The sequence below is a fragment of the Pygoscelis adeliae genome, unplaced genomic scaffold (assembly GCF_000699105.1).
Source record: "Pygoscelis adeliae isolate BGI_AS28 unplaced genomic scaffold, ASM69910v1 Scaffold142, whole genome shotgun sequence".
Lineage (NCBI taxonomy): Eukaryota > Metazoa > Chordata > Aves > Sphenisciformes > Spheniscidae > Pygoscelis > Pygoscelis adeliae.
The window spans coordinates 254,519-279,391 of record NW_008824247.1 but is presented as its reverse complement, the minus strand read 5'-3'; the positions used below and the strand labels follow the sequence as shown (position 1 = coordinate 279,391).

The 24,873-nt window shown below is 36.8% G+C and overlaps 1 protein-coding gene across 1 annotated transcript in view; it reads left to right on the top strand.

The window, feature by feature from the left end:
• Window positions 1-573: 573 nt before the first annotated feature.
• RNF17 (ring finger protein 17) overlaps window positions 574-24,873 on the top strand; it is a 55,135-nt gene continuing 30,835 nt past the window's right edge. Inside the window, exons 1-19 of the mRNA XM_009335274.1 lie at window positions 574-647; window positions 1,313-1,404; window positions 2,107-2,165; window positions 3,204-3,259; window positions 4,686-4,785; window positions 7,004-7,084; window positions 8,660-8,760; window positions 9,610-9,781; window positions 11,187-11,263; window positions 13,591-13,665; window positions 14,869-15,143; window positions 16,337-16,414; window positions 17,295-17,456; window positions 18,387-18,576; window positions 19,038-19,203; window positions 20,535-20,725; window positions 21,800-21,938; window positions 22,417-22,570; window positions 23,273-23,388. Coding sequence (XP_009333549.1) covers window positions 574-647; window positions 1,313-1,404; window positions 2,107-2,165; window positions 3,204-3,259; window positions 4,686-4,785; window positions 7,004-7,084; window positions 8,660-8,760; window positions 9,610-9,781; window positions 11,187-11,263; window positions 13,591-13,665; window positions 14,869-15,143; window positions 16,337-16,414; window positions 17,295-17,456; window positions 18,387-18,576; window positions 19,038-19,203; window positions 20,535-20,725; window positions 21,800-21,938; window positions 22,417-22,570; window positions 23,273-23,388 — 2,358 coding nt within the window. The remainder of the gene's footprint in view (window positions 648-1,312; window positions 1,405-2,106; window positions 2,166-3,203; window positions 3,260-4,685; window positions 4,786-7,003; window positions 7,085-8,659; window positions 8,761-9,609; window positions 9,782-11,186; window positions 11,264-13,590; window positions 13,666-14,868; window positions 15,144-16,336; window positions 16,415-17,294; window positions 17,457-18,386; window positions 18,577-19,037; window positions 19,204-20,534; window positions 20,726-21,799; window positions 21,939-22,416; window positions 22,571-23,272; window positions 23,389-24,873) is intronic.

Sequence of the window (24,873 nt, the reverse complement as noted above, 5' to 3'; positions counted from 1 at the left end):
TTCGTGACGAGGGGAGTCGCGTCCCGTCCCCGGCGGTCTCGGTATGTCGCTGCTTCAGCCTCTTCACCGGCGGCCTCGTGGCACTTGCAGCGGCAGTGGTGCTCTGGGCGCCGGCTGGGGGGAAAGAGCACCTCTCCCATAGAGTAGCAAAAAAATAAAAAGCCAGATAGCAGGCCTTAAGGGAAGGAGTCGGGGTCAGTATACATGGTGCATCGCTAACAGGGCGTGAACTTACAGTATTGAGATACTGCAGAAGAGAGAAATAATCGTACTGATACACGATAAGGAAGGAGGTTTGAAGACCAGTAGTGGTGTCTCCTGCAGTCTGGTACTGGTAAGGTTAGGGGTGGAGTAGCGTTTCTAGTGGAGGAGCTGGATAGTGCAAAACAGGCTAGTGTTTTGCTGCATTTAAAGGATTCGCTTTTTAAGGAAAAAATAGATGCATGTTTCCTATGACTTTTATGTCTTCATTTTACTCTGTGCCAAGTGATGTAAGTAACCTGCAGTGTTTGCTCAAGTGATGGAATGTGTATGTTGTAGAGAATTTGTCACCTTTTGAAGTCAGACACCATCATGAGTAGAAAGAAAGAGTTCTCCTTGGTGGATGACAGTAATGAGCTTAATAGAAGGAAAATGAAAGCTATAAGGTATGTGAATTGTGAGATTACTCTAGTGGCTTTATAATTTTTAAGTTCTGAAAATATAACTATCAGGCAATAATATTGAGGAAATGTAGAAAATAACGTTTGTATGCTACAGTGTTGTGAGTCCATTCTTACGTATGTGCGTAAAACATGCAGTTTGTGGAAAGTTTTAGCATTTGGAGTAGGTTCAGGGAAAAAGACATTTTAAATGCATCATAGGATGTTGTCAAATACTGAGTTATTAGGCTACCAATATCTCGTATTGATCTGTATGTGTATTTTAGAAGTAAATAAATGACTGTTGATCTATTCAATATTTTTTTAGTTAAATAACTACAGAATGAATGTGATTAAAATTGATTATATAACCATCTATTAATGCTGGTTCTAGTTACCTTAAATGCTGGTTCTCCATACCTAAAAGCTCTAGTGCCACCTTTACGAATGATGAATTCAGTATCATAGAGGTAAATTGCTTCTCCTTCAGTTAAAAGGGGGTAACGAAATTTTTGTGTGTGTGGTGGTGTGTGTTTCATTACCTGTACCACCTTCTGCATAACGTCATTTGGTAAAAAATGGGCAAGCTTAGTTCTGAGAGAGCTGCAAGTCAGTATTCGTGTTTGGTTGATATCCCTAATGATCTCAAACCTTTACTTTTACTTCTGAAGGCAATGTCTTAAGATACTAGAAGAGGACTTTATAGAACCAAATTGGAGAAACAGTGACTTGTGTCATATGTCAAAAGCTATGAGTATGAAAGGTAAGGCTTTTGAAACTTGGCTTTTATTTCCAGCAGTTTTGTGGTGTGCAGTATTCACTGTTAATTTATATTTTACATGGTCTGTTAAAGACAACAGATGGGCTGCCAGATTTGATTAACGCATTGTTTGTTTACTACATTTCCAGTACTCGGCAAGAACGACCAATACCTTTCTTTTCTCCTCCTGCTGTTTTTCTTGACGAAACTACTGAAAAGTTTGTTTTAAAAGAAACCTCACTTTTCTGGGATTTTCTGCTTGACTATCTTTTTTCCAAGAGTTGCAAAATTGTGTTGAGTACATAGTATTTATGGATGCTTTATGAAACATATTTTTTCCTGTCCTATAGGTACACATTTTGCATGTGTGTTTTCTTTTGTCTTTTTGCCTTCCCTTTCATGTATTTATCCTGTCCTGAATGTACAGCAACCTAATATAGCTAATCATGCAGATAATACGCTAATCATTAAATGCAAGTAAGTTTTCCTAATTCCCACGTAACTTCTGTATCTATTTATCTGGACTTCTATTCCTAGTTTTCAAATTCTGTCACTACAGAAGTCAATGTCCAAATTCCTGTTGACTTGATGAATACTATGTAGAAGACTACTCCAGTGATCATGTATTCCTCTGTTTCATTAAGATGCCCTCCAGTTAACAACATTTGCAGTTTCCTATGCAGTTTTCTATGCTTGTTTTTACAGCGTTGCATGATGATGTGAAGGATGAAGACACTGATTTTTTTGGTTTCTCTTCTACAGAAGTAAGTTGATCTAAAGCTTTCTGTTCAGTAGTCACTATGGTGATCTGAAATAGTGATATTACAGGATCTTTTGCATTTTCGTTGAAAGCGATTAAAGCAAGGTCAGATCCTCTCTGAGGTAAGGGCCTGCACTTTATAACCAACTGCTGCGCAGCAGGTCTTAGCTACATTGCGTAACGAGAAATGCTAGCAATGTAGCGCGCATCTGGTGTCCAAAGTCTGGTTTTAGGACGGTTTAATTCACGGTTCTCATTAGTGCCCCATGTGGCCAGCTCTGTTCCACCCTCTCGTCTGCACATAATGTAAAGAAAGCAAGTGGTGCATATGAACGTTTTTTTAAAAAAACAAAACTTTCCCTGTCAGCTCCCAAATAAAAGGACTTAAAATATTTTAAAAAAAAAAAAAAACACTTCACATTGCATGGTAGTGCATAACTTAAGAATATATTTCTGTTTCTGCGTTTAAAAAAAAAAAATTGCTCTGCTTGTGAATCTTTTCTGTATTATGACATGCTAATGCAATTTGTTTCACAGAAATCTATTTTGGACAAACATTAAGTGCTTTTTTTAATTTCTAATTTATGCAAAAGATAGGGTGTGGCCATTCTGTTTTTTCTGTTATGAAATTCAGATTTAGCCTTTATTGCAAAACACAAATAAGTCTCTGGAATTAAGCCCCGTCATTAAACTTTATTGAAAAAATAACTTGTAATTAGGTTCACTAATGCAGTATATTAGAAGTTTTGCATAATAGTGGGAAAAATAGTAAGAGCAAACAGAAAATCAGTATTCCTTTTACTAGAAACACACTTCATTTACCACAAAGATACACTGATGGCTACAGAGCTTTGGCTTGGAAGGTGTTTTCTTATACTTCTTTGTTGCTCAATTCAACAGCACTTGCTTTGAAGCTTGATCTCATTGAAATGAGGGGGGGGGGGTACTGAAGATGAAAACAGGCTTACAGAACTTTTTTTTTACTGGGACTTGGATTTAGCCCTGTATTTGAACTTGCTTTACTTCTTCCCTCTGAATTTAGACCAAAACTGATTTTAAACTTGGGCTGTGCAGTGGCAACTCACAAAGGCTAGCAAGGTAAGCCTTTATGAACTCAACTGTTTTTTATGTGTCTAAACACATCTAAATGCCAGACTGGGGGAGAACTTGGCTGAGCAAGCGTTTCCAGCCATTAAATGTAGGCTGACTCTTTTTTTTTTTTTTTTTTTTTTAATGTGTTCTTTAAACTTCACTAATGTGTTCTCAGTATGGGCATCTAGTACTGTGGGAACACAACTTGCTTGACACTTGAGTACAAATGACACGTTATTGAAAGGCAACAAGAAACAGATTGTTTGGCTTGAAAATGTTTGGAACTGAAAGTTTTAAACACTGTGGTAACTCCCTGATAAGGGTTCAGAGGGAGAGTAGAGAACTCCTGAAATGCCAGGCTGTGGTAGGAAGGACTATAATTGAAACGCCTCCTTCCCCCCATCGCCCTGCTGCTCCCATTGCACCTTCTGCTTAGATAACCAGTCACAGCTATAAGGATTCGATGCCAGCAACGTTCTGTGGTACTGTCATATGTAAATTACATTAACTTGCTTATTTGTCTAGCCTATGTGAACTTGAAGGAAGTCTTAAAGTGGATGTCTTTCCCCCCACTGCTATTGCTATGGCATTATATGCTCATCACAAATGAGAATTGGGCCAGATAATTCTTACAGATGTGTTACGTAAGGAATCTGTTCTATACGTACCTGTTCTGTAAGGGAGGTATAGAAAATTTGTCTTCTGAGATTGGTCCATGTAAAGTGCATCGCTAACACTGCCCAAGGTAAAATAGAAACTCAAGATTTCATGGCTGTCAGTCTCTGCAGCAGTGTTCTCCAAGTCCTCCCACAGTCCCATCAGAAACAACAAACAGCACATGAAGAACAACAGAGTGTAATGTCTTCCTGTAATTAGGCTAGTTTATGCAGACTGCTTTTGTGAGAGTCTTGACAGCTATTTAGATCATGTGTACTTTGCAGAAGAGCAGGCATGGGTGACCATACAGCAGAATTTAAGAGTCTTCTTAACAGGTTGTCAGTAGATGGTTTTAGTATAATCTGTCATGTATTCTAAAGATTTTAATCAGCCTAATCAACATCTGATGGGATATCTAAAGGAAAATACTTGGGCAACAAATGAAAAATGAAACCTGGAATGTTAATAGTCATGCACTTTACTCTCATTAAGGATAAAAATCACTACCACCTACTAAGGTTTTGTTCAGCCTTGCCAAAATTGTCAGATGAAAAATAGTTACTGAAGATTAATTTTAAGATGATGCTAGTAGAAAGGAAACTTTCTGAAAAATGAGATATCTGTAGTATATCACAGTGTGAAGTCTACTGTTTTAAAAATAGGTGTGTGTATGTATTTAATGACATTTTGAAAAACTGTGTCTGAAGTATTTGTGGGAAGTTTGATATTTTATTTAAAATGTGTAGGTTTTTTCCTTAAAAGTTTTGTTTTCCAGGCCCTTTAGACACAGTACTGAAGAGAAAAATGCTCAGCACCCAGTTTCTTCAAATGGTGGGCTGAGGGATAAACCAGCTCTAGCTCCGTCAGCAGACATGGTGTGTTAATATGGAATTTCCTTATATTCTCACTCGTTATTTTTGTATATGCATAGTTAATACTGCACTTCTTAAAACACAAAAACTTGCAGCCTTAATAGTTATGTGCTGTTATGCCATCTTATCATAGAATTGATGTGCATCTACAGTGTTAATAAAATAACTTGACAACATGAACGCAGCTCAAACCCAACCAAATCATAGCTGAGGAGGGCTGTTGTATTCAGCTGGCTGTGAAACTATGTATTTTGAATTCAACTTTCTAAAAAACACCTGAGGCTTCACAATGTTTGGGTTTGGGGCTTTTCTATTTCTTTCTAAATTTGAGACAACTGCAAGGTTCATGCAACACATCTTTAAAGTAGTTCATTCAGGGCAACAAGGTTGTTAGACAAATGGATCTCTCTTGAAACACCCCATTAAGTTTTCTAGTCTGATCTTTCTGAATGAGGTTTGTGAAGTTTTAGATCAGGTGAACTAATGTGGATATTTTAAAACAACAGAATAAAATGGAAATGAATGATACATCCTGTGCCAGTCCTGTTTTCTTCTATGGAGATTGTCCTGTACAGTTACTTTGAAAGAATCGTGACTTGCAAATGTCTGTCTTGGTTTCTTAGGTAGTTTTGTTGTAGTGGCCGTTAAAGTTTGAAAATGTTTGTTGGTGGTTTTAACATTTTTTTGAAAAGCCTATTTGAAATAAAGCCATGTCATGTTATCTTAAACTTCAGTATATTACTGTTGACAAAATATTAAAGGAAACAGCCTGAGGTTATCTTCAAAGTATCTTGAGTTTGAGGTCATAAGTAATATTTTGATGGCAGTCAAATGTTGAGAGAATATTTTCTTTTTTTGGAGAAAGTTGTTGAGAATGACCTCCTGTGAAAACCCACATTTATTGAGATCCTAGTCCAGCTGCTACTTCTGTTTCTTAAGTTTTTTTTCAGAGTCTTTTATTTTGTGGCTGGGGATTACTAGATCTTTGGCAGTATCGTTTCTTAAATCACTGAATGAGTATATCCATGTCTTTTGAGTTTTGGAAGGATTTTTATTACTGCATCATTGATCATAATGAGAACCACGAAGTACAGAGGGAGCAATGTAATTCCATGACATTTTTACCTACTATGTCTCCTTGCATCTGCTCAAAACAGAGTGGGAATAGTTGTCATAGGGAACTATTCCTAACACAGTTAACATCCAAGTCATAATAGGAAGAGGGTTTTCTTTCCTTTTTCTGCTCCTAGGAAGGAGACATAATCAGTCTGAGATGTTCAGATACATGAATTGGAAAGTTCTAGAGATGAAGGTGACAACAAACATCTTTAATAAACTCCATAATGATGTGTGTGACTAACAGGTCTCTGGCAGCACTTCCTCTCACTTACACCAGTGTCTGGTCAGAGGCAGAACTATTTCAGGTTTTTGTAAGCTTTAGTTTCTCTCTAGTTTGTGTTTGTTCTCCTTAACACTAGCGAGGAAAGCTTTAGAAATTGGAGATGTTTGTATGTTAGTTAAGTTGCCTTTTGGCAAGGTGAACTGGTGGCCTCATAGTGACAGACTTAGACAGCACCATCCCTGACTTCTCGGGGCATCCCCAGCTTATGATGTTCTCATTTTGTTTTTATCAAAATACCAGCACTCTAACCAGTACTTCTAACTCTAGCTTTGGTAATGCCAGTGAGAAAATAAGACATTTCTGTATGTACATTTGCCTCTGTGTCAATTCATATGCCAGTATTTTATTGGCTTTTCTTGCATCAGCATAACACTGGGAGCTTCTTACATTTTTTCTTTTTTGTTGGTTTTCCCCAAATGATATTCCTAAATATTTTCCTTTTTTCTAGGCTGCAGTATTCGCATTCTTCAATCTTGCGTGTTTTCTTTCCTCTGTATTAGTAACTTTATTTTGATTTTCCTTCTTGTACTAACTTTTCCTTTTTAGTGTGCGTGTATGTGTCTGTGCAGATAAATTGCATGTATTTAACAAACAAAAAAAATTTAGAATCCATGTTTCAGAAATACTACAATGTTCTCAGTGTAATTTAGGTGAGCTAAGTATTTTGGACCTGTTTGCAGCTATAGAGCTGCTCAGAGCCTTGCACAGATCATCAGTCACCCACATCAAGTGCCTCTGTCAAAATGGCAAATGAGTATAGCCCATCTTGTCTTCCAGTCATACAAGCAACTTTATATTCATTGGCAAATCTTCCCCCAGGACAGCAAAACTATGGAAGATATTGATGAAGCTTTGTGCGTAGCGATTTGTAACCTCAGCCACTTACATGATGCAGACGAGGTGGGTGAAAATAAGTTAAATAAATCATGAAATATTAAACCCTATCCTTGATTGAAGCTTTTTGTTATGAGTAGTCACGCATTAACATGCTATTTAAACATGCTTTTACTCCCTTCATTTTGACATCTCTTCTGTCCTTCAACTATTTGTGCTATTTCTGTGAATCTATAGCTTTAAACTCCAGGCTATAGTCTGGAGTTTACAGAATACAGGAGTAGTCTGTAAAGGAGTACATGAGTACAGAATACAGGAGTAGTCTGTAAAGGAGTACATGAGCCTATGCATAATTTAAAATTACTATGTCAATCCATGTATTTGGCAGAACCATATATAAGCCAGTCTTTAAGTACTAAGCTTGTGATTCCTTGGATCAGGGTAATATTAGCATTTGTTTTTGCTCTAGCAGCTATGCTAACTTCCTAGTTTTCAGATGCCTCTTTCTGGATTTAAAGGTAGAAAAGAAATTATATGGGCAACAGAAGTAATAATTTTAACAGAAACAATGTGCAAAACATGTACATCAAGTAATACATTTTTATGCACAGTATAAAATACAGGAAGAATCCTAAAATACTGGATAATGCTGTTAATAGGTTTTACTGAGTAACCTATGAACTTCATCAATGATAATTATTTTATTTAAACTTTAACTCTTATAAAATGTGCTGTGGAAAAGCTTGCAGTTCTGTCTTTGACATTTATTTACATTTTACATGTATTCTAAGATACCCAGGCATAGAAGTGTTTAATGATCCAAAAGCTTACAGCAAATTCATTCTAGTAAGTGTGGCATGAAGTGTCCTTAAAACCTGTTTCCATTCCCTTTCTAACTTGTTTTGTTGCAGTGGCCGATCTGTCAGTTAAGCAAAGTTATGTTAAATACCTAATTCATGTACTAATAGCATCATGTAAAAACCTACCATTTCAGCAGCTCTAATACAGTAACTCAACTCATGCATACAACTGTGGTCTTCCAACAGCTTTTCGACAAAGATTGAGAATTGCCAAAGCCGTGTTGCATTACTGAGATTTTTTTTTCCATAGTCTTTTCATTAAATGTAACTATACTGACAAAACTGTTGCTTAGCCAGAGGAAGAATCTTTCCCCCCTCCCCCCCCTTTTTGCTCACAATGAGTTTAAAAAAGACAGTAGAGATCTTAATGTGCTATTCATCTGTGTATGGTGCTACATTAGAATGTCAAGTAAGGAAAGTGAGGCAGTCAGCCCAAGATCTATGTGTTTCTTGCCTCAGAGCTAAAGACTTCAGTTGACATGAGGATCCAGACAGTGCGGGCTGACTAGAAGTTAGAGGATACAAAGGGATTACTGAGCTATAATTTTTCCTCTATTATGTTATGTAGTCATCTTCAGATTTGCCTTTTTTTTTTGTTTTTTTTTTTAACCAACCACAGTGTGGTTTAGTGTCACTCTTTCTGCTGGAGTATTGATCGCTGTCTTACTGTTCATTGCTTCTGTTCTGAATTTAAAAAAAAGAAGTAATGTGAGAATAATGAAATAATAATAATGAATAATGAAATACTAAATTCATGTTTATTCAATACTGAATGAAATAGATGCTGAAATACTTGGACTTGAAAGTGAAGCAGGAAGGAGACAAAGTTGCAGAAACTGCAGACAGAACGTTTGATGAACTTATTACTTCTCTCCTGTCAAGGTAGTAATCTGGTTTGTAGGATAGTGGGAGTGAGTTGTTTTATCAAGAAGCTGTTTCTAATTCAGATAAAAGAATTCTAGTTCAGATAAAGAATAAAATTTCAGTCTTCCTCGTAGCAGTATTTCATAATACCCATCTTTAATTTTGTGCAATATTTTGCCCTTTCATAGTGGCATCTTGGAGCTCATTTGCATGGTTGGAAAACACTAGCATATGCAGCTTCTGCTCTTTAAAAAAAGAAAAAACTTAGAATACTCTTCAGTGATGTTAGTTTTCTGAAATAGCTCAATTATGGCAGTTTCTTGATATTGCCATTAGTGGATGATCAGTTTAACAGCAAGAATAACTTTTAAAATAATTGACTTGCTGCAAATTTTCAACCTGATAGAAGCCCAAGGACGCTTTATTTCTTCATTTTCAAAAATATTTTTATCTTCAGATTGGGGTGGGGGGTGTATTAAAGCTTAGGATTCTAGAAGAGCCTGTGAGAGGGGGACCTGATACCTTAATAGACTGAATTGCAAAATCCAACTGTTTAGTTTTCGGTTGGATGTGTATGGAAATATCAGGAGGCTTGAATGGAAGAGTGCTTTAAACATTTAATAAAAAAAAAGTTTCTCCAAACGAAGTGGTTTTTCAGTGTGAGCTCTTAACTTTTGTGGTTCTTCCTCCTATTAAGTGAGTCTTCCATGCTTTCCACTTTTCACTGTTGGGGGGAAAATGATACTTCTGTGTGAGATGTATCCACTTTGTATTGTGGCATAACTGGCAATTGTGTGTTAGCGTTGAAGTTTGAATCTGTACATCTGAGTGCTTATTAAATTCTGAAAAGTAATGTTTTTAATACAGGAAGAGGAGGTTGTGTGCAGAATTGGTGAAGAGCATCAACAACTACAGTGCTGGTATAGCAAAAGCTAAGGAAGTCATTGAAGAGAAGAAAAAGTGCTTGATTGGTGCCATTAGGATTGCAAAGGAATTAAAAATTACACCTTCTGTAAGAACCTGTTGTGATCTTGCTCAGGTAGTTACATTCTTGCACTGTGAAATAATTTATTTTTAATGCATACGTGCAGATTTGGATTGAAAGTTTCTGTGATCTGTCTTTCAGTTTGCTGATTTCAGTATTGAGATGTTTGCAGTAATGCATTCTTACCCCACCTCTACACACACCCCCAGTTTATATTTGGTCTTGGTCACAAATTAGCGTCTGGTGACTGACGTGAAACAAAAAAGATGGTACTTGCTTTGAAGAGCTTGCCATCTGAAACAGCAAATGGAGGGGGAGGACAGGAAAACTGTGACACAGTACTGATCAGTGAAAGTGCAGTGTTTTCAGCACTTTGGAAGCCTCTCAAGCCTTTCCCATTCCAGAGTTCTCCAAACTTCTCACTGAACTACTCCAGCATTAATAGCCACGCTCTCCTGATCCTCTTGGTCCCAGGCCTTTACTTCCATTCTTCCTCCCTATCATATCTGCTGCTCATAGAAACCCATGCTGCCTGCCATGCTGTATCAGACCAAAGGTCCATCCTGTGAAGTCTCCTGTCTCTGACAACAGATGGGAAAAGATGCTTGGAAGAATCTAAGAACCTGGGCACTTAGTGAGTATAGGAGGTTGAAGGTTAAGGATGTTATAATCAGTAGGATACATCAGGGTCATTACATTGAATAAACATTACCTCATTGTGTCATAAGCTTGTGTAACACTTCCTTGAATGTCTTCATAATGCTTGCGGCAGTGTGTATGTGGGTGTACCTGTGTACGTTATATGTATGTATTCATATGCAGTGGCAGTGAGTTCCACATTTTAGTATTTAAAATGAGGTGTTTATAAAATAGCTCACTCTGTTCTTTCTAAATGCGCTACCCAGTTATTTCATTTGGAGCCTTTGTAGTCCTTGTGTTGAGAAAAATAATGAATAACTGGTCTTGTCATTCTTTGGAGTAGTGTGATTTATTTTTTATTTTTTTTAAGACTGTCATGTTCTCTGCATCCAGTTGTCACTTTCCATATGAAGAAACTTAAGTCTTTCTCATCTGACCCAGAAAAGAAGTCTGATCCCTCCTTTTTTTCTGTCATTTGCCTCCATCTTGCCCAGTGTGACTTTTGGGAGCTGGCAAGTAGGAGCTACTTCTTACTTTGGGAGCTGGCCTACCTGCTGAGTAGCTGTTCATACAAAAGGAAAATCTGACTCCTGCTTCTATTAACATGCTAACAATACAAAATCCCCAACCATTAGGTCTTAGCAATGTAAGAAGACATAATTGAGAATTGGCTATTGGCAGTTAATGGGTAAACTCTTGGGTTTTTTTTTCTGTAAAATTAAAGATGTCATACTCTGGCTTTGTCATGTTGTAGATAATAAGTGCCTGTGTAATCTGCTTTTTGTATAGTAGAAGCTAAGACTGTACTTTTTAATTTCAGGTTATTTATAATTTAAAGTTGCCAGTTGAGGCTGAGCTCTCAAGAGTGAATTGTTTGAAGGAAAAAGTATCTCCAAGGTAAATGACTGGAGCAGGAGGTATATTGGGAGGTAAATGGATGGACTGGTTATCTTAATTACAAAAACTGTTCATTAACAGTTAAACAGCAGAAATCAAGCTGCTTCACTTGCATTTTACTGAAAAACTACTAATTCAGATGTATATAAATTCATCACTAACAACGCGCAGTTAGCCTTCATCTAAGGCATCAGGGAGAAAGCACATAAAATTTGCTGCTATGTAAACAAATACATATGCATTTAAAAAATTCTTGACAGACTTCTGCTACTTTTAAACTTCTTCTCCTTCCCTTATAAGTAGAAATAAATTGGGGAAATAATGGCTTAATTTTTTTTTTAATTAATCCGTTTCTCACCTTCAGGAAGGACTTAAATGCATTTTGGGGCACTGATGGCTGTTTCCATTGATGTGGAAAATCCCAGTTATACCACATTGCCCTCACTGGAAGTGACAAATATGATTGCTATACCAGAAATGAGCAAGAAAATGTGTCATGGTTGTGGTACAGCTGACCCTACGCAGCTTGGTCATAAGGCTGGTCAGAGTACTGTAATCCTAGTGTATAAAGGCCACATTCAGGAACAATGAAGGAGGGACAGAACAAAGATGGTGTTAGCTTGGAACATCTTGGGGATCCCATTATATTTCAGGACATGGAACCACTCTGGGGGATACAGTCGTGTGCCATCAGATTCTGACTGGCACAGAGGAATGAAGCTCAAAGTTGATTACTTGCATACAAAGTGTGAAAAATTATCATAGAATCATTTAGGTTGGAAAGACTTAAGATCATAGAGTCCAACCGTTAAACTGACACTACTAAGTCCACCACTAAACCATGTCCCTAAGTGCCATGTCTGCACATCTTTTAAATCATAGAATGGTTTAGGTTGGAAGGGACCTCTAAAGGTCATCTAGTCCAACCCCCCTGCCATGGGCAGAGATATCTTCAACTAGATCAGGTTGCTCAGAGCCCTGTCCAACCTGACCTTGAATGTTTTCAGGGGATGGGGCATCCACCACCTCTCTGGGCAACCTGTGCCAGTGTTTCACCACCCTCAGCGTAAAAAATTCCTTCCTTCTATCTAGTCTGAATCTACCCTCTTTTAGTTTAAAACCATTCCCCCTTGTCCTATTGCAACATGCCCTGCTAAAAAGTCTGTCCCCATCTTTCTTATAAGCCCCCTTTAAGTATTGAAAGGCTACAATAAGGTCTCCCCAAAGCCTTCTCTTCTCTAGGCTGAACAACCCCAACTCTCAGCTGAATGCCTCCAGGGATGGTGACTCAACCACTTCCCTGGGCAGCCTGTTCCAATGCTTGACAAAAATTATGACTACTCTTGTCATGTGTTAGTTGAGTGATTAGAATATGGATAAAGGAATCTTTAAAATCTTTTGGTAAACTTAGTGACTTGGTAGGTAGGGCCTATTTTGAAGATGTCAGTGGTGAATAAGAATTTCAGAGAAGCCTATTTAAACAGACAATGGCAAACTCTACCAACCTAGGAGAGAGCTGAAACATGACAAAATCAAATTTGTTTGCATTGGAAGACCTTTTAAGAACTTGAACAAAACAGGGGAAAAAGGAGATGTGATGAAGGATGAGTATAAAGGCCTCACGTGCTGGTGCCACTCCCAAAGTAACACAAAAGGTGAAAAAATGGCAGCTAGGAGGTGCATAGGAGTTGAGGCACATTCTGTAGGCATAAAATACTGTAGAATGAAGGGTAGATATGTTCTTGAAGGTGCAGGGGGGAGAAGAAAAGATGGCCTGTTCAATACTGCTTATGCTTCAGCTTTCACAAATTGTTCATTATAACTGGACAGCAAAGCTAAGGATTTGATTGAATGAAGTTATATTTACAGTTCTGTTAGCCTAACTGTAAAAGCACTTAAAAGATTTTCCTAGCTTTCATTGGTAAAGGAAACAGCTGTTGATTAGTGTAACAATAAACAGAACAAAACATACATTTTGGACTTCAGTTATTGTTTTGTTCTTCAGGACTGTTGGAGAATTCTTTTTCTCCATGCAGAATAATTTATTGAACTAAACTGGGTATAGGTATGAAAATTCAGTTAAGTGGATGTTGGAGTACTCTGTGCATGAGAGAAAGCAAAAGGCAAGAGAGTGTTTTAAGTATGAATGTGAAGACAAATGATCAACCAAATCTGTTGTTAATAGGAGTGGAAGAATGAAACTGGAGCAGGTAATTAATCTCTTATTTTGCCCCCCCATGATATTGTGCTGAAAAATACCGTACATCTTAAACTGTCAGAGTGATTTAGGTATTCATGTCACCTTCTGTAATGTTTCTTCTCTCGAGATTCTTCCTAAACACTGATGAGATTACATCTTTGTTAAAAAATTTGGGCAAGATTGAATGGGGAACAACAGGGCAGTAAGTATTTTTTTAATAAAGGGGATAGGTACAGTAACTTACATGTTCTTCTAACGGTTAAATATGGGAGAACACATTTAAAAATAAAAAAAAAATCTGTATATGCTTACGGGTTTGTAAGAGTATAATGAAACAAAGCAAAACTTCAGATGCTGGTATTTCAATTAGCATTCCAGTTAATCCAGTTAGTGTTTCAGTTTTGACATTTCAGTTTTACTCATGTTTCACCCAACTATATTTCACTGTATCACTTAAGTTATCAAGAACTTTTTATGCTGTGTGCTTTTCAGCTTTGGCTGGCATTTAATGATACAATCATAGAATCATAGAAATGTTTAGGTTGGAAAAGACCTTTAAGATCATCGAGCTCAACCATTAACCTAACACTGCCAAGTGCACCACTAAACCATGTCCCTAAGCACCATGTCTACACGTTCATAGTACATGTAATAGAAATGTTTATCATTTCAGCATATGAAAATTACTTCATGTAAGTGTAAATAAATCTCTCAAATCAAAAGCAAATACTGAAATTTATAGTATTTCCACTTCACAATCTAAATACTGATTGCATCAAATGCCAAAAGAAATTACTTAAGATGAACTTGAACCAGAAAAAAAACTGACTTTTATTTTAAAAACTACAATTGCTTTTAATTTATTAGTCCCCTTTATTTATTTTTTCCTGCAGTCTTTGACAAAAACTTGAGAAAATGGAATGGAGTTGCTGTTAGAGCCGTTGTAGTTAGCACCACTTATGTTAAAAAAGGCTTATTGTATACTGTAATATTTGAAAATCCTGCAGATTATAGTGAAGAGTAACTGTTAGTACAAAAGCATCTGACATGCCTTTTATTTTTAACATGAACTATCTGTCACATTGTTAAATTTTTTTTCAAATAGTTTGTATTTGTACCTGTGGTCTCTGTTCGATCATTTAAGCAGGGGTAGCTCTTGTACTGAGCTGTGCCCAAGAATATGTGCCATTTCTGTGCCAATCCTTTTTAGGTTTCAGAAATCATGTTACTGTTTTTGTTGTCTTGGTATTCAAAAACATAACAGTTTATTTCAACGAGCTCTTATGAGGTGTTTTCTTAACATAGTGATATGTTCTTAATAAAACCCCTGCTTTGACTCGTGCTTTTCTGAAAACAGACTGGATTATATTAATTTGTCTCCAAATAAATGTTTTCCCAAATACAGTGAAGATAGTGGACAACACACTCTCATCCTTGATGACAAAGAAGAAATGCCAGGCTGTGATTCTCAATCATCTGTAGAGAATATGTTTCCAGCACTTAGGAGAGAAAGTAAAATAAAGGCTCTTGCAAACAAACTCAGTGTTCACAAAGAAGTAAAAAATACTCAAGTACAAGAAACGCTTCTTATGATACGTCATCAGAGTACTCCTGCTCTATTCAAGTCTCCATCCAGCCCTGATGTCATAATAGAAGAAATACTTGAAGATGACCTGGAAAGTAAGTTTCTTAATACCTGATGCTTTCAATGTTCCACTGTTGAGCATGTTGTTATTTGTGTTTTGTGTTATGTTGTGTGTTTGTAGTTATACTTGGCTCATATGAATTCTTTAATGATGTCTGTCTTTCACTTTATCTTCCTTTGAGCTAGCATCGTTTCTTTTTTGTTCTCCTTCAGCTTAGCTTAGTGAAAAGTTTCTCACAAGTTCTCTCAAAGAGGGCTCATAAGTTCCTGTGTCTGCCTGGATGATTCTCTTTGAGTCTTAGTGATTACAGTCCCCCTCAGAGTTTCTGACTTTGGCTCCTGGAGGATGCTTTTCTGGCAGTTCCCTTGGCTTCCTGAATCTTCTCCCAGGGCATTGTCCTATGTTAACTGGCAATAACAATTAAGTTCTTCAGCTTGTCAGGTTTTCCCTGGACTGTATTAGTAAGGGTGTAGCTAACGGGTCCAGGAAGTGATCCTTCCCCTCTGTTAGGCTCTTAGGAGACTGAATCTGGAGTACTGTGTCCAGTTTTGGACCCTGCAGTACTGAAAATCACTGTCACACTGGAGCGAGTCCAACAGAGCCTACCAAGCTGGTGTCCAGGAGGTGCTCAGGGATAGGGCTGAAGGCGTTAGGAACAAGTTGGAACATGAAAATTCCAACTAGATCATAGGGGGGGAATAGATAGATGTGTCCCACAGTATAATTAAGATGCTTAACTTCAGAGTGTTCTATGTCCACAACATACCTAGAAAATCCCTATGATTAGTAATGCTTGGGGAGGATGAGGGACAGGGTAGGGGTAGTATGTGAGAGTAATTGTGGTAGCATATAGCTGTGATCAAGATGAAGTAAATTTCAGAGCTTGGACATGACTCTAAAACAGTGTATTCAGAATCCCAGTGGACTTCACAAAACTTGTCAGAGCAAAATTCCTTCAAACTGCAGTGTTATATGAGTTTTGCATATCTTGAATCTAAGAATTTTAATGATAGTTTTGTAATCTTGGAATTAGCGCGTGGGCTGGCCATGTGCACATAGTCACTGTGTGTGCATCTGTTTCAGTCACATCAGATATGAGACTTTTTGCCTTTGCAGTACCCTTAGAATACATGTAATTTCTCTTCTCTGTGTTTGCTGCTTTACTACATATGTTTAAATAACTAACTTAATTCATTAAACTTTTCTCCTAAAACAATAAACAAACAGAGTTTCCCACAGAATATCATGCTGATGACCAGAGGAAGAAACTCTTCAAGAAGGAAACACCTTTTCAACACAAAGCTGGTTAGTGGTTATCCTATCTGGTAAATGGTTCGGTTTGCTAGAAGTGACCCATCCTCTAAGCAGTGAGAGCAGACACTAGAATTTGTTGGAGAGTTGGACACATACGTTAGCATTCTAGTTGGGATCGGGAATGTACTAAGAAGCAGATCTCCTGACCATCCCTAGTTAGCATGTGTTTGCTTACATGTAAGAGCAGACTTGGGGCACATGAATTGATTTCCTTCCAGTTAAAACTAGTCTGGGAGGTGCTTACAGTGCAGATGTCATTCTTAGCACCAGCAGTTTTGCTCTGCAAAAACACTCCCTGGTCTGCTCTTCTTGCTATGTAAAGACTATACCATCTTTTAAGATTTACCATAAAACCACTTGGTTGGAAGATGCAATGCAGGAAGTCCCAAGCAACTTTCAGAAACTCAACATTGGCAGTATTTCTCAACACCTGGCAGATATTTAACATAATGATAGCAGTGCTTGCTGTGAACAGTGGGACCCATTTCTTAGGTCAGTAATTTATATACTGAATTTTGAACTGTTGTCTTGTTCTCCCTCCATCTATGTTTGGTTTTCTGAATTATGAGTGAACAGATAAATGTACAAAACAGAGAGTTTTCTAAAAACTTCTGACCCATCCACCACCTTTGGTGAGTAGCTTCAGACTGAGAAACCTGCATTTTGGATCCCAAATCAAGGGAAGTACCTGCAGTACAAAGGATTTGGATGCTTAGTCAGAAGTACTGTCTTACGCAGGGTCTTGTCAGATTAAAAGCTATTTGAGGTAATGTTATCATGATTAATGTAACATAAACCTAATCACATGTCTAATAATATCTATTGGAGTCACTTTGAGAGTGTTTGATAATCTGTTTTATGTCTTACTCAGGTTCGACAGAACTAGTGTTTGTAAGCCATGTTATAAATCCATGCCACTTCTATATTCGGAGATACTCACAGAAGAAAGAAGCAGGGGTTTTGGAGAACAAATTGAAAAACTTTTGTTGTAATAAGAGTTCATATCTCTTGCCTTCAGATGTTTTGGAACTAGGTAAATTATTAATTTCTAAAGGTCTACATTAGCTTAAAATACTATGTTAACAGTATAACAGTATGTATTCCGTAGTATAATTTTTTTTTTTGCTGTCCCCCTACCCCCATAGTAAAGCAGTCCTTATATGTTCTGAAATCTACAATTAATGCTTTTTGGGAAACATTGTACGCATTGTTCAGTAACGTACACTTCTATTAAATCATATAAACGAAAATGGTAGAAGTAAAAAAGACTCTGTAGTTCTTCTCAGCCTCAGCAAACTGAGTGCTTAGAGTAACCAGCAGTTGAAACACCTGGCTGTAAACTTAATGTTTTCCAGCATTAGGTGGTAATTGTTAACTGGTAGTTTTTAAAGTATACTGATTTTAATGACTAGCCTAGTTCTTTAATTACTTCGTTAAATCAGCTTTCTCTCCTGCAAGCAACATTCCCTTTGAGTGGATAGATGATTTTTTTTAAAGTTCACTAACTAGACAGAAACCATTCTGGAAGTAAAAATGAAAGACAATAATACATTGCTAAATCATTAAAATTATTTTCTAGCCCACATGTTGATAATGTTACTCACTTCTAGAAGGTGTTTAGAAAACTGATGAAAAGTATGTAATAGCCCTCAACTTCAATGTTGTTTTACCACTTTACTAAGAGAGATAGAAAGTTTGCCAGAAATTACTTCTTAATACAAGCCAAACACCTCCTAGCCTTACAGACATTGTGTAAATGAATGTGGGGAGAAAACTTCTGGTGGCTATCGAGACAAGGTTTTTAATGTCTTTGTGTCTTTATTTTAGCAGTAGCGTTTTTCTTACCTGTGTGGAAGATAGGCAACAGTGGAACATTATACAGAACTGTAATAATACTTCCAGTGTGAAATATCTACAAATACTGAATTTAGTCTTTCTTTTTTTTTTATTTGCTTCTGTATAGGTGCTAGAACTTTTATTAAAAGTAAGGAGACTGGAATGTGGTGCCGTGGAACTATCACTGAACTAATTCCCCTAAAAAGTAAAAATGAGAAGACGACTTGTGGTCCAATAAGATACAAAGTTTGTGATATTGCACTGCTGGAAGTATTCCTGATTGATTTTGGGAGCTCTGTAGTTCTAATTTTCTCAGGGTATGTTTACAGAGACAGGTTTTTGTCTGCAATTGTTGTCCTTGGCTGTTGTTACTCAAGAGGATCTCCACTAAGAAACAAGTCCTCCATCAGCTTCACACAAGCAGATAACCAGATATCCAAATGACACTGATGTTCTGTACGTAGGTATTTCCCACAGGAAAAGTGGCAGTGTATGTAAGTACACAAGTGTACAAGCCTTCACACGTTAAAATGTTTAACTTAGACTTACATTGCAAAAGAGAACATGTGAGTCCTCAATGTTAAAAAACAAAACAAACAAACAAAAAAAAACCATTTCATTGACACTTTCTAGTTTTGTTTCAATGACATGACATGCCAATTATTGCAATAATGACCTTTATTTTAAGTCTGGTTTGGGTTTGGGGGTTTTTTGTTGTTATGGGGTTTTTTTTGTTTTTCTTTTAAGCTAGTACTGCTTTTATTCCCATTGACAATAGATACATTCCCGCTGAAAGGCCTGAACCTGCTACTCTGCAAACTATTGAAACAGATGACATTTGTTTGTTTGTAAGGAAGCCTGATCAGCATATTGAGGCAGAACTTGCAGCTGTTCCTCCTTTAGCAGTACAGTGTTCATTGAAGGATGTTGTTCCCAAAAATGCAGTAAGTAGAAGCTGTTTATACTATTTCAGGAGATTTTTTTCTTCCTAAGATTTATATTAAAGAACGTAAATACATAATTTACAATGACCTTATTCCAGTATAAACAGAAGGAAACTCGAGAAGTTAAATCATCTCTTGTAAAAAGATGGGTTGCATTGCTTTCATTGGAAAGGAAACAAGAGCTTATAGCAGTCTGTCTTAAAAAGCCTCTGTGTTTACAAATATATATTTCAGGCTTAAATCTCACTACTCTTACTCTAGACATGTTCTTTTGTCAAATTTAAAAACAAATTACAGAACTGATATTCTTATTTCATGGCTGTCTGATAACTTTATGCAAGTAGTAACTTTCAACAATCATCCAAACAGAGAAGAAATGGCTTCAGAATTTTTAATAGAATCTTTTCAGGGATTGTCCTTTGTTACTTAAATTTTTTTGCTGTGTATTGAAAAGCGTTATTTGTTCTCTTTCAGAGAACAACTAATAAAGTACTGTCACCCTTTATTCCCTTAGAAAAAGGATATATATTGCAGCGTTATTTTCTTCAATATTCACTTATTTATTAGCCTTCCGTTATTTTTGCCACATTTACATGGGAATGTACCATGTCCAATGCAGCTGTGCATTTCTGACAGTATAACTGGTGGTTGGTTTGGGGTTTTTTTACCAGTCTGATGTTGTCTGAAATAGCTTTAAATTGGAAAGATCTGGAACAGTTTTCATAGGAGTGGATAAAATGCCTTCCTTCTATGTGCTTTCATTTTTTTCACATCTAAAAAGCACAGATTTGCAGTATCAAATGAGAAATGCATTAACTTGATCCAAGAGAAATAAATTCAGACAGGCTTTCTCAAGGGAGATAAAACATCAAGAAGGATGTTGTGGAGAGGAGGAATGTGTAAATTGACCAAACTATGTTGCGCATTTGTATAAAGACACAAAAAGATGAGAATAAACTGTCAAATGAATTGGGAGAGCAGAAATGTAACTCATGAGATGAAACAGCATATGACAATTCTGGTTTATCTATCAGAACAATCAGAGGGGATGAAATCTTGAATCTTTACAAGAAACGTGATGGAAACTGCAGCCCTTTGATCTGACTCAGTTTTATACAGTTAGAAACACTTACAAATCCATCATAGAAGAATACTGTTTAGTGCTGTCCTGGCTATGGACTAGACAGTCTAACGGTGTGTTCAGTATTTCATCTGTTCAGATGCATCTGTGCTCCCTCCCTTGCTTCTATTTTATTTTTAATTACTATTTGTATTTTTTGTTTTAACATGCTCTGACATCTTCAGTAACTTTTTCTTTCTTTCTAACACAGAGTGAAGGTTGGGGAGAGGAAGCAAAGACAAAATTTTTAGGAATGGTAAATAATAAAGTTGTTTTAATGACCATATTTAGAGAAGAGGATGGCGTTCTCATTGTGGATTTGAAAAAACCTCCATTTAATAAAATAAGCAATAATATGCCAGTGTCTCTCAAGGATGCATTAGTTTTTTTAGACTTGGCAAGGTATGTGTTTTCCTTTACTTTACGCTTTTATGCCATAAATGATAACGGCATAATGCTTATAAAGTGAAGTTTACCAAGCAAGTTGTTTTTGCAGTGTTTGGTATATTAATGTGTGATGTATTAATCGTCAGCAGTATCTGTTGATTTCCTTTTTTCGCTTTCTCTAATAAGCACTGTGGCATACTCATTTGCACTAGTCAGGGCTTTATTTCCATAATGAACTTTGTTTTAGAAAATGACAAAATTTAAATTGCTGTACAAGTTTGAATAACAAGGGGGTGAAAGGAGACGCCCTTAGTGTCCACCACAGACAGAAAAACATACAGAAATCAGCCTTGTATCTGTTTGATTTGATGGTAGGCAGTGACAGGCTAGTCAGCACATCTGAACCAGCCACATGATATGATGCATACAGCACAAAGAATAGGAGAAACAACGATAGGGCATAAGGGGGAGCTTGATGCTGGCATTAGGACAGAGGAGAGCTGCTTTGGAGGGACCAGTGGAAGAGGCAGGAGATAGAGAACAACATCAGCATTTTGGTGTTTGGGTACAGGGGTACGGCATGCAAATCCGTAGGAAATTGTAGTTCATTTTGCTGCACAGAGAGAAAAGTCTTTGCTTGTATTTGAACATAACTAGTTATGGTGGTGAGAACAGTGGGAGATAATTGTTTACTGCATCTATGTTCCTCAGGTAATTGCTTTTTCTCGTGAGGAAAAGAAAATCTAAAAGAAAATGTTTTTGTCAATGTAGTGGATTCTAGCCTTTTACTTTATTTTTTTAACAGTTTAAATGTACGCTACTGCATCCCAAATAACAAAATATTTTTAGGAGCCAGCTGCCATGTATCATTCTTCATACGTTACATTTGTGATGGGAGAAGCGTAAGAGAGAATTGGCTGTACCAACTGCAAGAAGGAAAGTTCAAGCTATTCATACAAACATGAATCAAGTTATTTTTCTAAGACCGTTTCACGTTTTTTATGGGAAACTTGACATTTGAATATAAAAGGGTTCCTTCTCAGTTAATTTTGACAGAATTTATTCAAAATTTCATTTTGTTTACCTTAGGTTTAGATCACAGCTTCCCAGACAGTTAGAAAATAATACCATCTTACAGTATTGTCCACCTAAGATTCCACAAGAAAGAGAAGAAGTCTCTGTTGTAGTTTGCCATGTTAATAGTCCAAGTGATTTCTATCTCCAGTTGGTAAGTTTAGAAATAAGGTCTATTTAAATAAAACTCTGAACAAACATTTTAATGTTGAGCTACTTGTAATTCACCTTAAATAAGCTACAATTTCCATTAACTTCTGTCACTTGATACCAGTTTAGGATTCTAAGAATTAATTGATGAGATTAATTTCTACAATCCTAGATTAGTCCTAGATTAATTCCAGGAATACTTAGAATTCCAGAAAATTAACATTTCTTGTCAGTTTTGTTACATGGTTAATTCCTATGTGGGTATGTAGTGTTTTACTGTTTAGAGTGGTGACTGAACAGGGCAATATTCAACAATTGTTAGGCTCTTTAATTCATTTTACGTATTCAGAACCACTGTTTAATTTGTGGGGGAAGACTAGGAAGTATGCTACTAGAAAAAATGTCCCTTAAAAGAGCAAAAATACCATTAAAAAAAAAAAGAACATCTGGTGTGTATGCATGTTTTGTTTTTCTTATTTTAGAGAGGTAGCCTGGATTCTTTAGATCTTCCAAAGAAAATTCAGGAGGTATATAAACATGAATATGGGAAAAACTTGGAAATTGTCTGCCCAGTTGAAGGCCAAGCTTGTATTGCAAAACAGAAGGATGGGAATTGGTACAGAGCACAGATTATAGGTGAAGTATTGATTCTTTCACTCTAATGCTAGGTTGCAAAATTGGATGTGGTACTAGATCAGTCACACTGGATATGAATAGTAACAAACAGCCATTATTTTTACTAGGCGTTCTTATACTAACAAGTAGGTTCATAAAGTCAGTAACACTAATTCATGTTCTATTCTTTTGCTATTAATGGAGTGTTTTATACATGTTGGGTTTTTTTTAAGTAGAAGCAGTATACTTCATTTTCTATATATTATTGAAATTCTATAATATAATTATCTTAAATGTTTCACTTACTATTACAGTTAGAACTACAGATTTGTCTATTATAGCCAACCTCTGAGTGTAATTAGTGTGGGTTAATGATTCCTCATCGTAATTCTGAAGGGGGTGGGGGGTGTACCTGTGCTGGCCTCTGTGTTGCCTGTATGGGCAGTGTAGCATGCCTGTATGCTGACATGTCTACTTGGCATGTATTTAATGTGCCAGTGTCTCATAAAGTGATTAGATGGAAGGGGACTCTTGTCATTTCAGGAACCCAAAAGAGCTGGCTTTTAAAGAATATAGTTTTTTAATTGGGTTACAGAGCATTTGAAAAATTGATATTTTATGATTATATGGTGTAAATGTGGATTTTGCTCTGAAATTCTGGTGCTTTAACCTGTATCAGATATTCATTTTTTGTTTTAATAACTTGGGTTGTTTTTCTTGAAGGGCTGCCAAGTTGTCAAGAAGTTATGGTAAAATATGTTGACTTTGGCAACATTGCTAACTTAACTCTTAAAGACATACGCAGAGTAAAAAAGGAGTTTCTGAGCTTTCCAGAAAAGGTAAATTAGCGCTTGCCTGGATTAAATACTCAAAATTAATAGACTCTCAATGTATGGAAGGGGAAAGAGAGGGTTGTTAACATTCTGAAGTAAATAAGATGTTAAGCAAGTTCCTTTTCACATGGGTTTATGATGTGACTTATTTAATAAGCTATGGGTGCACATTGAAAACTCTTAATTTTTTTTATATCATTCAGTTTTAAATGAAATCTAATGTTACCTTAGAGTGAGGAGGTGTATATACAGTGTGTGTGTGTGTGTGTGTGTGTGTGTGTGTTTAATTCAAATACCTTCTTTTACTCCACAGTAAGCCAAATTAATTTTTACACTCCTTCATTTTCAAATGATGATCTAATAATGGTCTTTTTTAAAAATTATATTTTTGTTTGTTTTTATGGCATTTAAAGTTTGGTGTTTTCCTAACTTTAGGTATTGTAGGAGTTTCCCTCTTCTGACAAGGAGAAAAACTGAGTGGGAAAGGAAATGGCAAAGTATTTCTGTCAAATAAAAAATGCATATAAGTAGAAAATAATTCTTTTTCTTAAGCTGTTCATTCGATAGTTCCGGTTGCCAACCATAATTATGCTAAACTTTAGAACTTTATATGTTGATAGGGGTTTTTTTTAAACAATTTTAGGCACCAGAAGTAGTGATTGTTGTAACTAAGGTTGGCCAGCGTCTTTTACTAAAAATAGAATTTAATTGTTTATGTTTTGAGCAGATGTTTCTGGGGGAAGTTTCAGCCAAAATAATTGAGCCTTTTTTGACAGCAAGGGAGAGGAAACATTCTGAAAATGGCAGAATGTATTTGGAGTTGCAATGTCTTAATGCTTCAGATCAGAGCGGCTAATGAATAAGGGTGTTGGAATATTTTCTGTGTGTTATCCCATCGTTCCAACTGATTGCTTGTGACCAAATATAAATCCTCAGAAAAATCAGTTAAGAGTTTGTCAGCTCTTAGAATCATAGAATCATATAGGTTGGAAAAGACCTCTAAGATTGAGTCCAACCGTCAACCCAACACCACCATGCCCACTAAACCATGTCCCTAAGTGCCGAATCTACACGTCTTTTAAATACCTCCAGGGATGGTGACTCAACCACTTCCCTGGGCAGCCTGGTCCAAGGTTTAACCACTCTTTCAGTAAAGAAATTTTTCCTCACATCCAATCTAAACCTCCCCTGGCACAACTTGAGGCCATTTCCTCTTGTCCTATCGCTAGTTACTTGGGAGAAGAGACCGACACCCACCTCGCTACAACCTCCTTTCAGGTAGTTGTAGAGAGCGATGAGGTCTCCCCTCAGCCTCCTCTTCTCCAGGCTAAACAACCCCAGCTCCCTCAGCCGCTCCTCATAAGACTTGTTCTCCAGACCCTTCACCAGCCTCGTTGCCCTTCTCTGGACACGTTCCAACATCTCAACATCCTTCTTGTAGTGAGGGGCCCAAAACTGAACACAGTATTCGAGGGGCGGCCGCACCAGTGC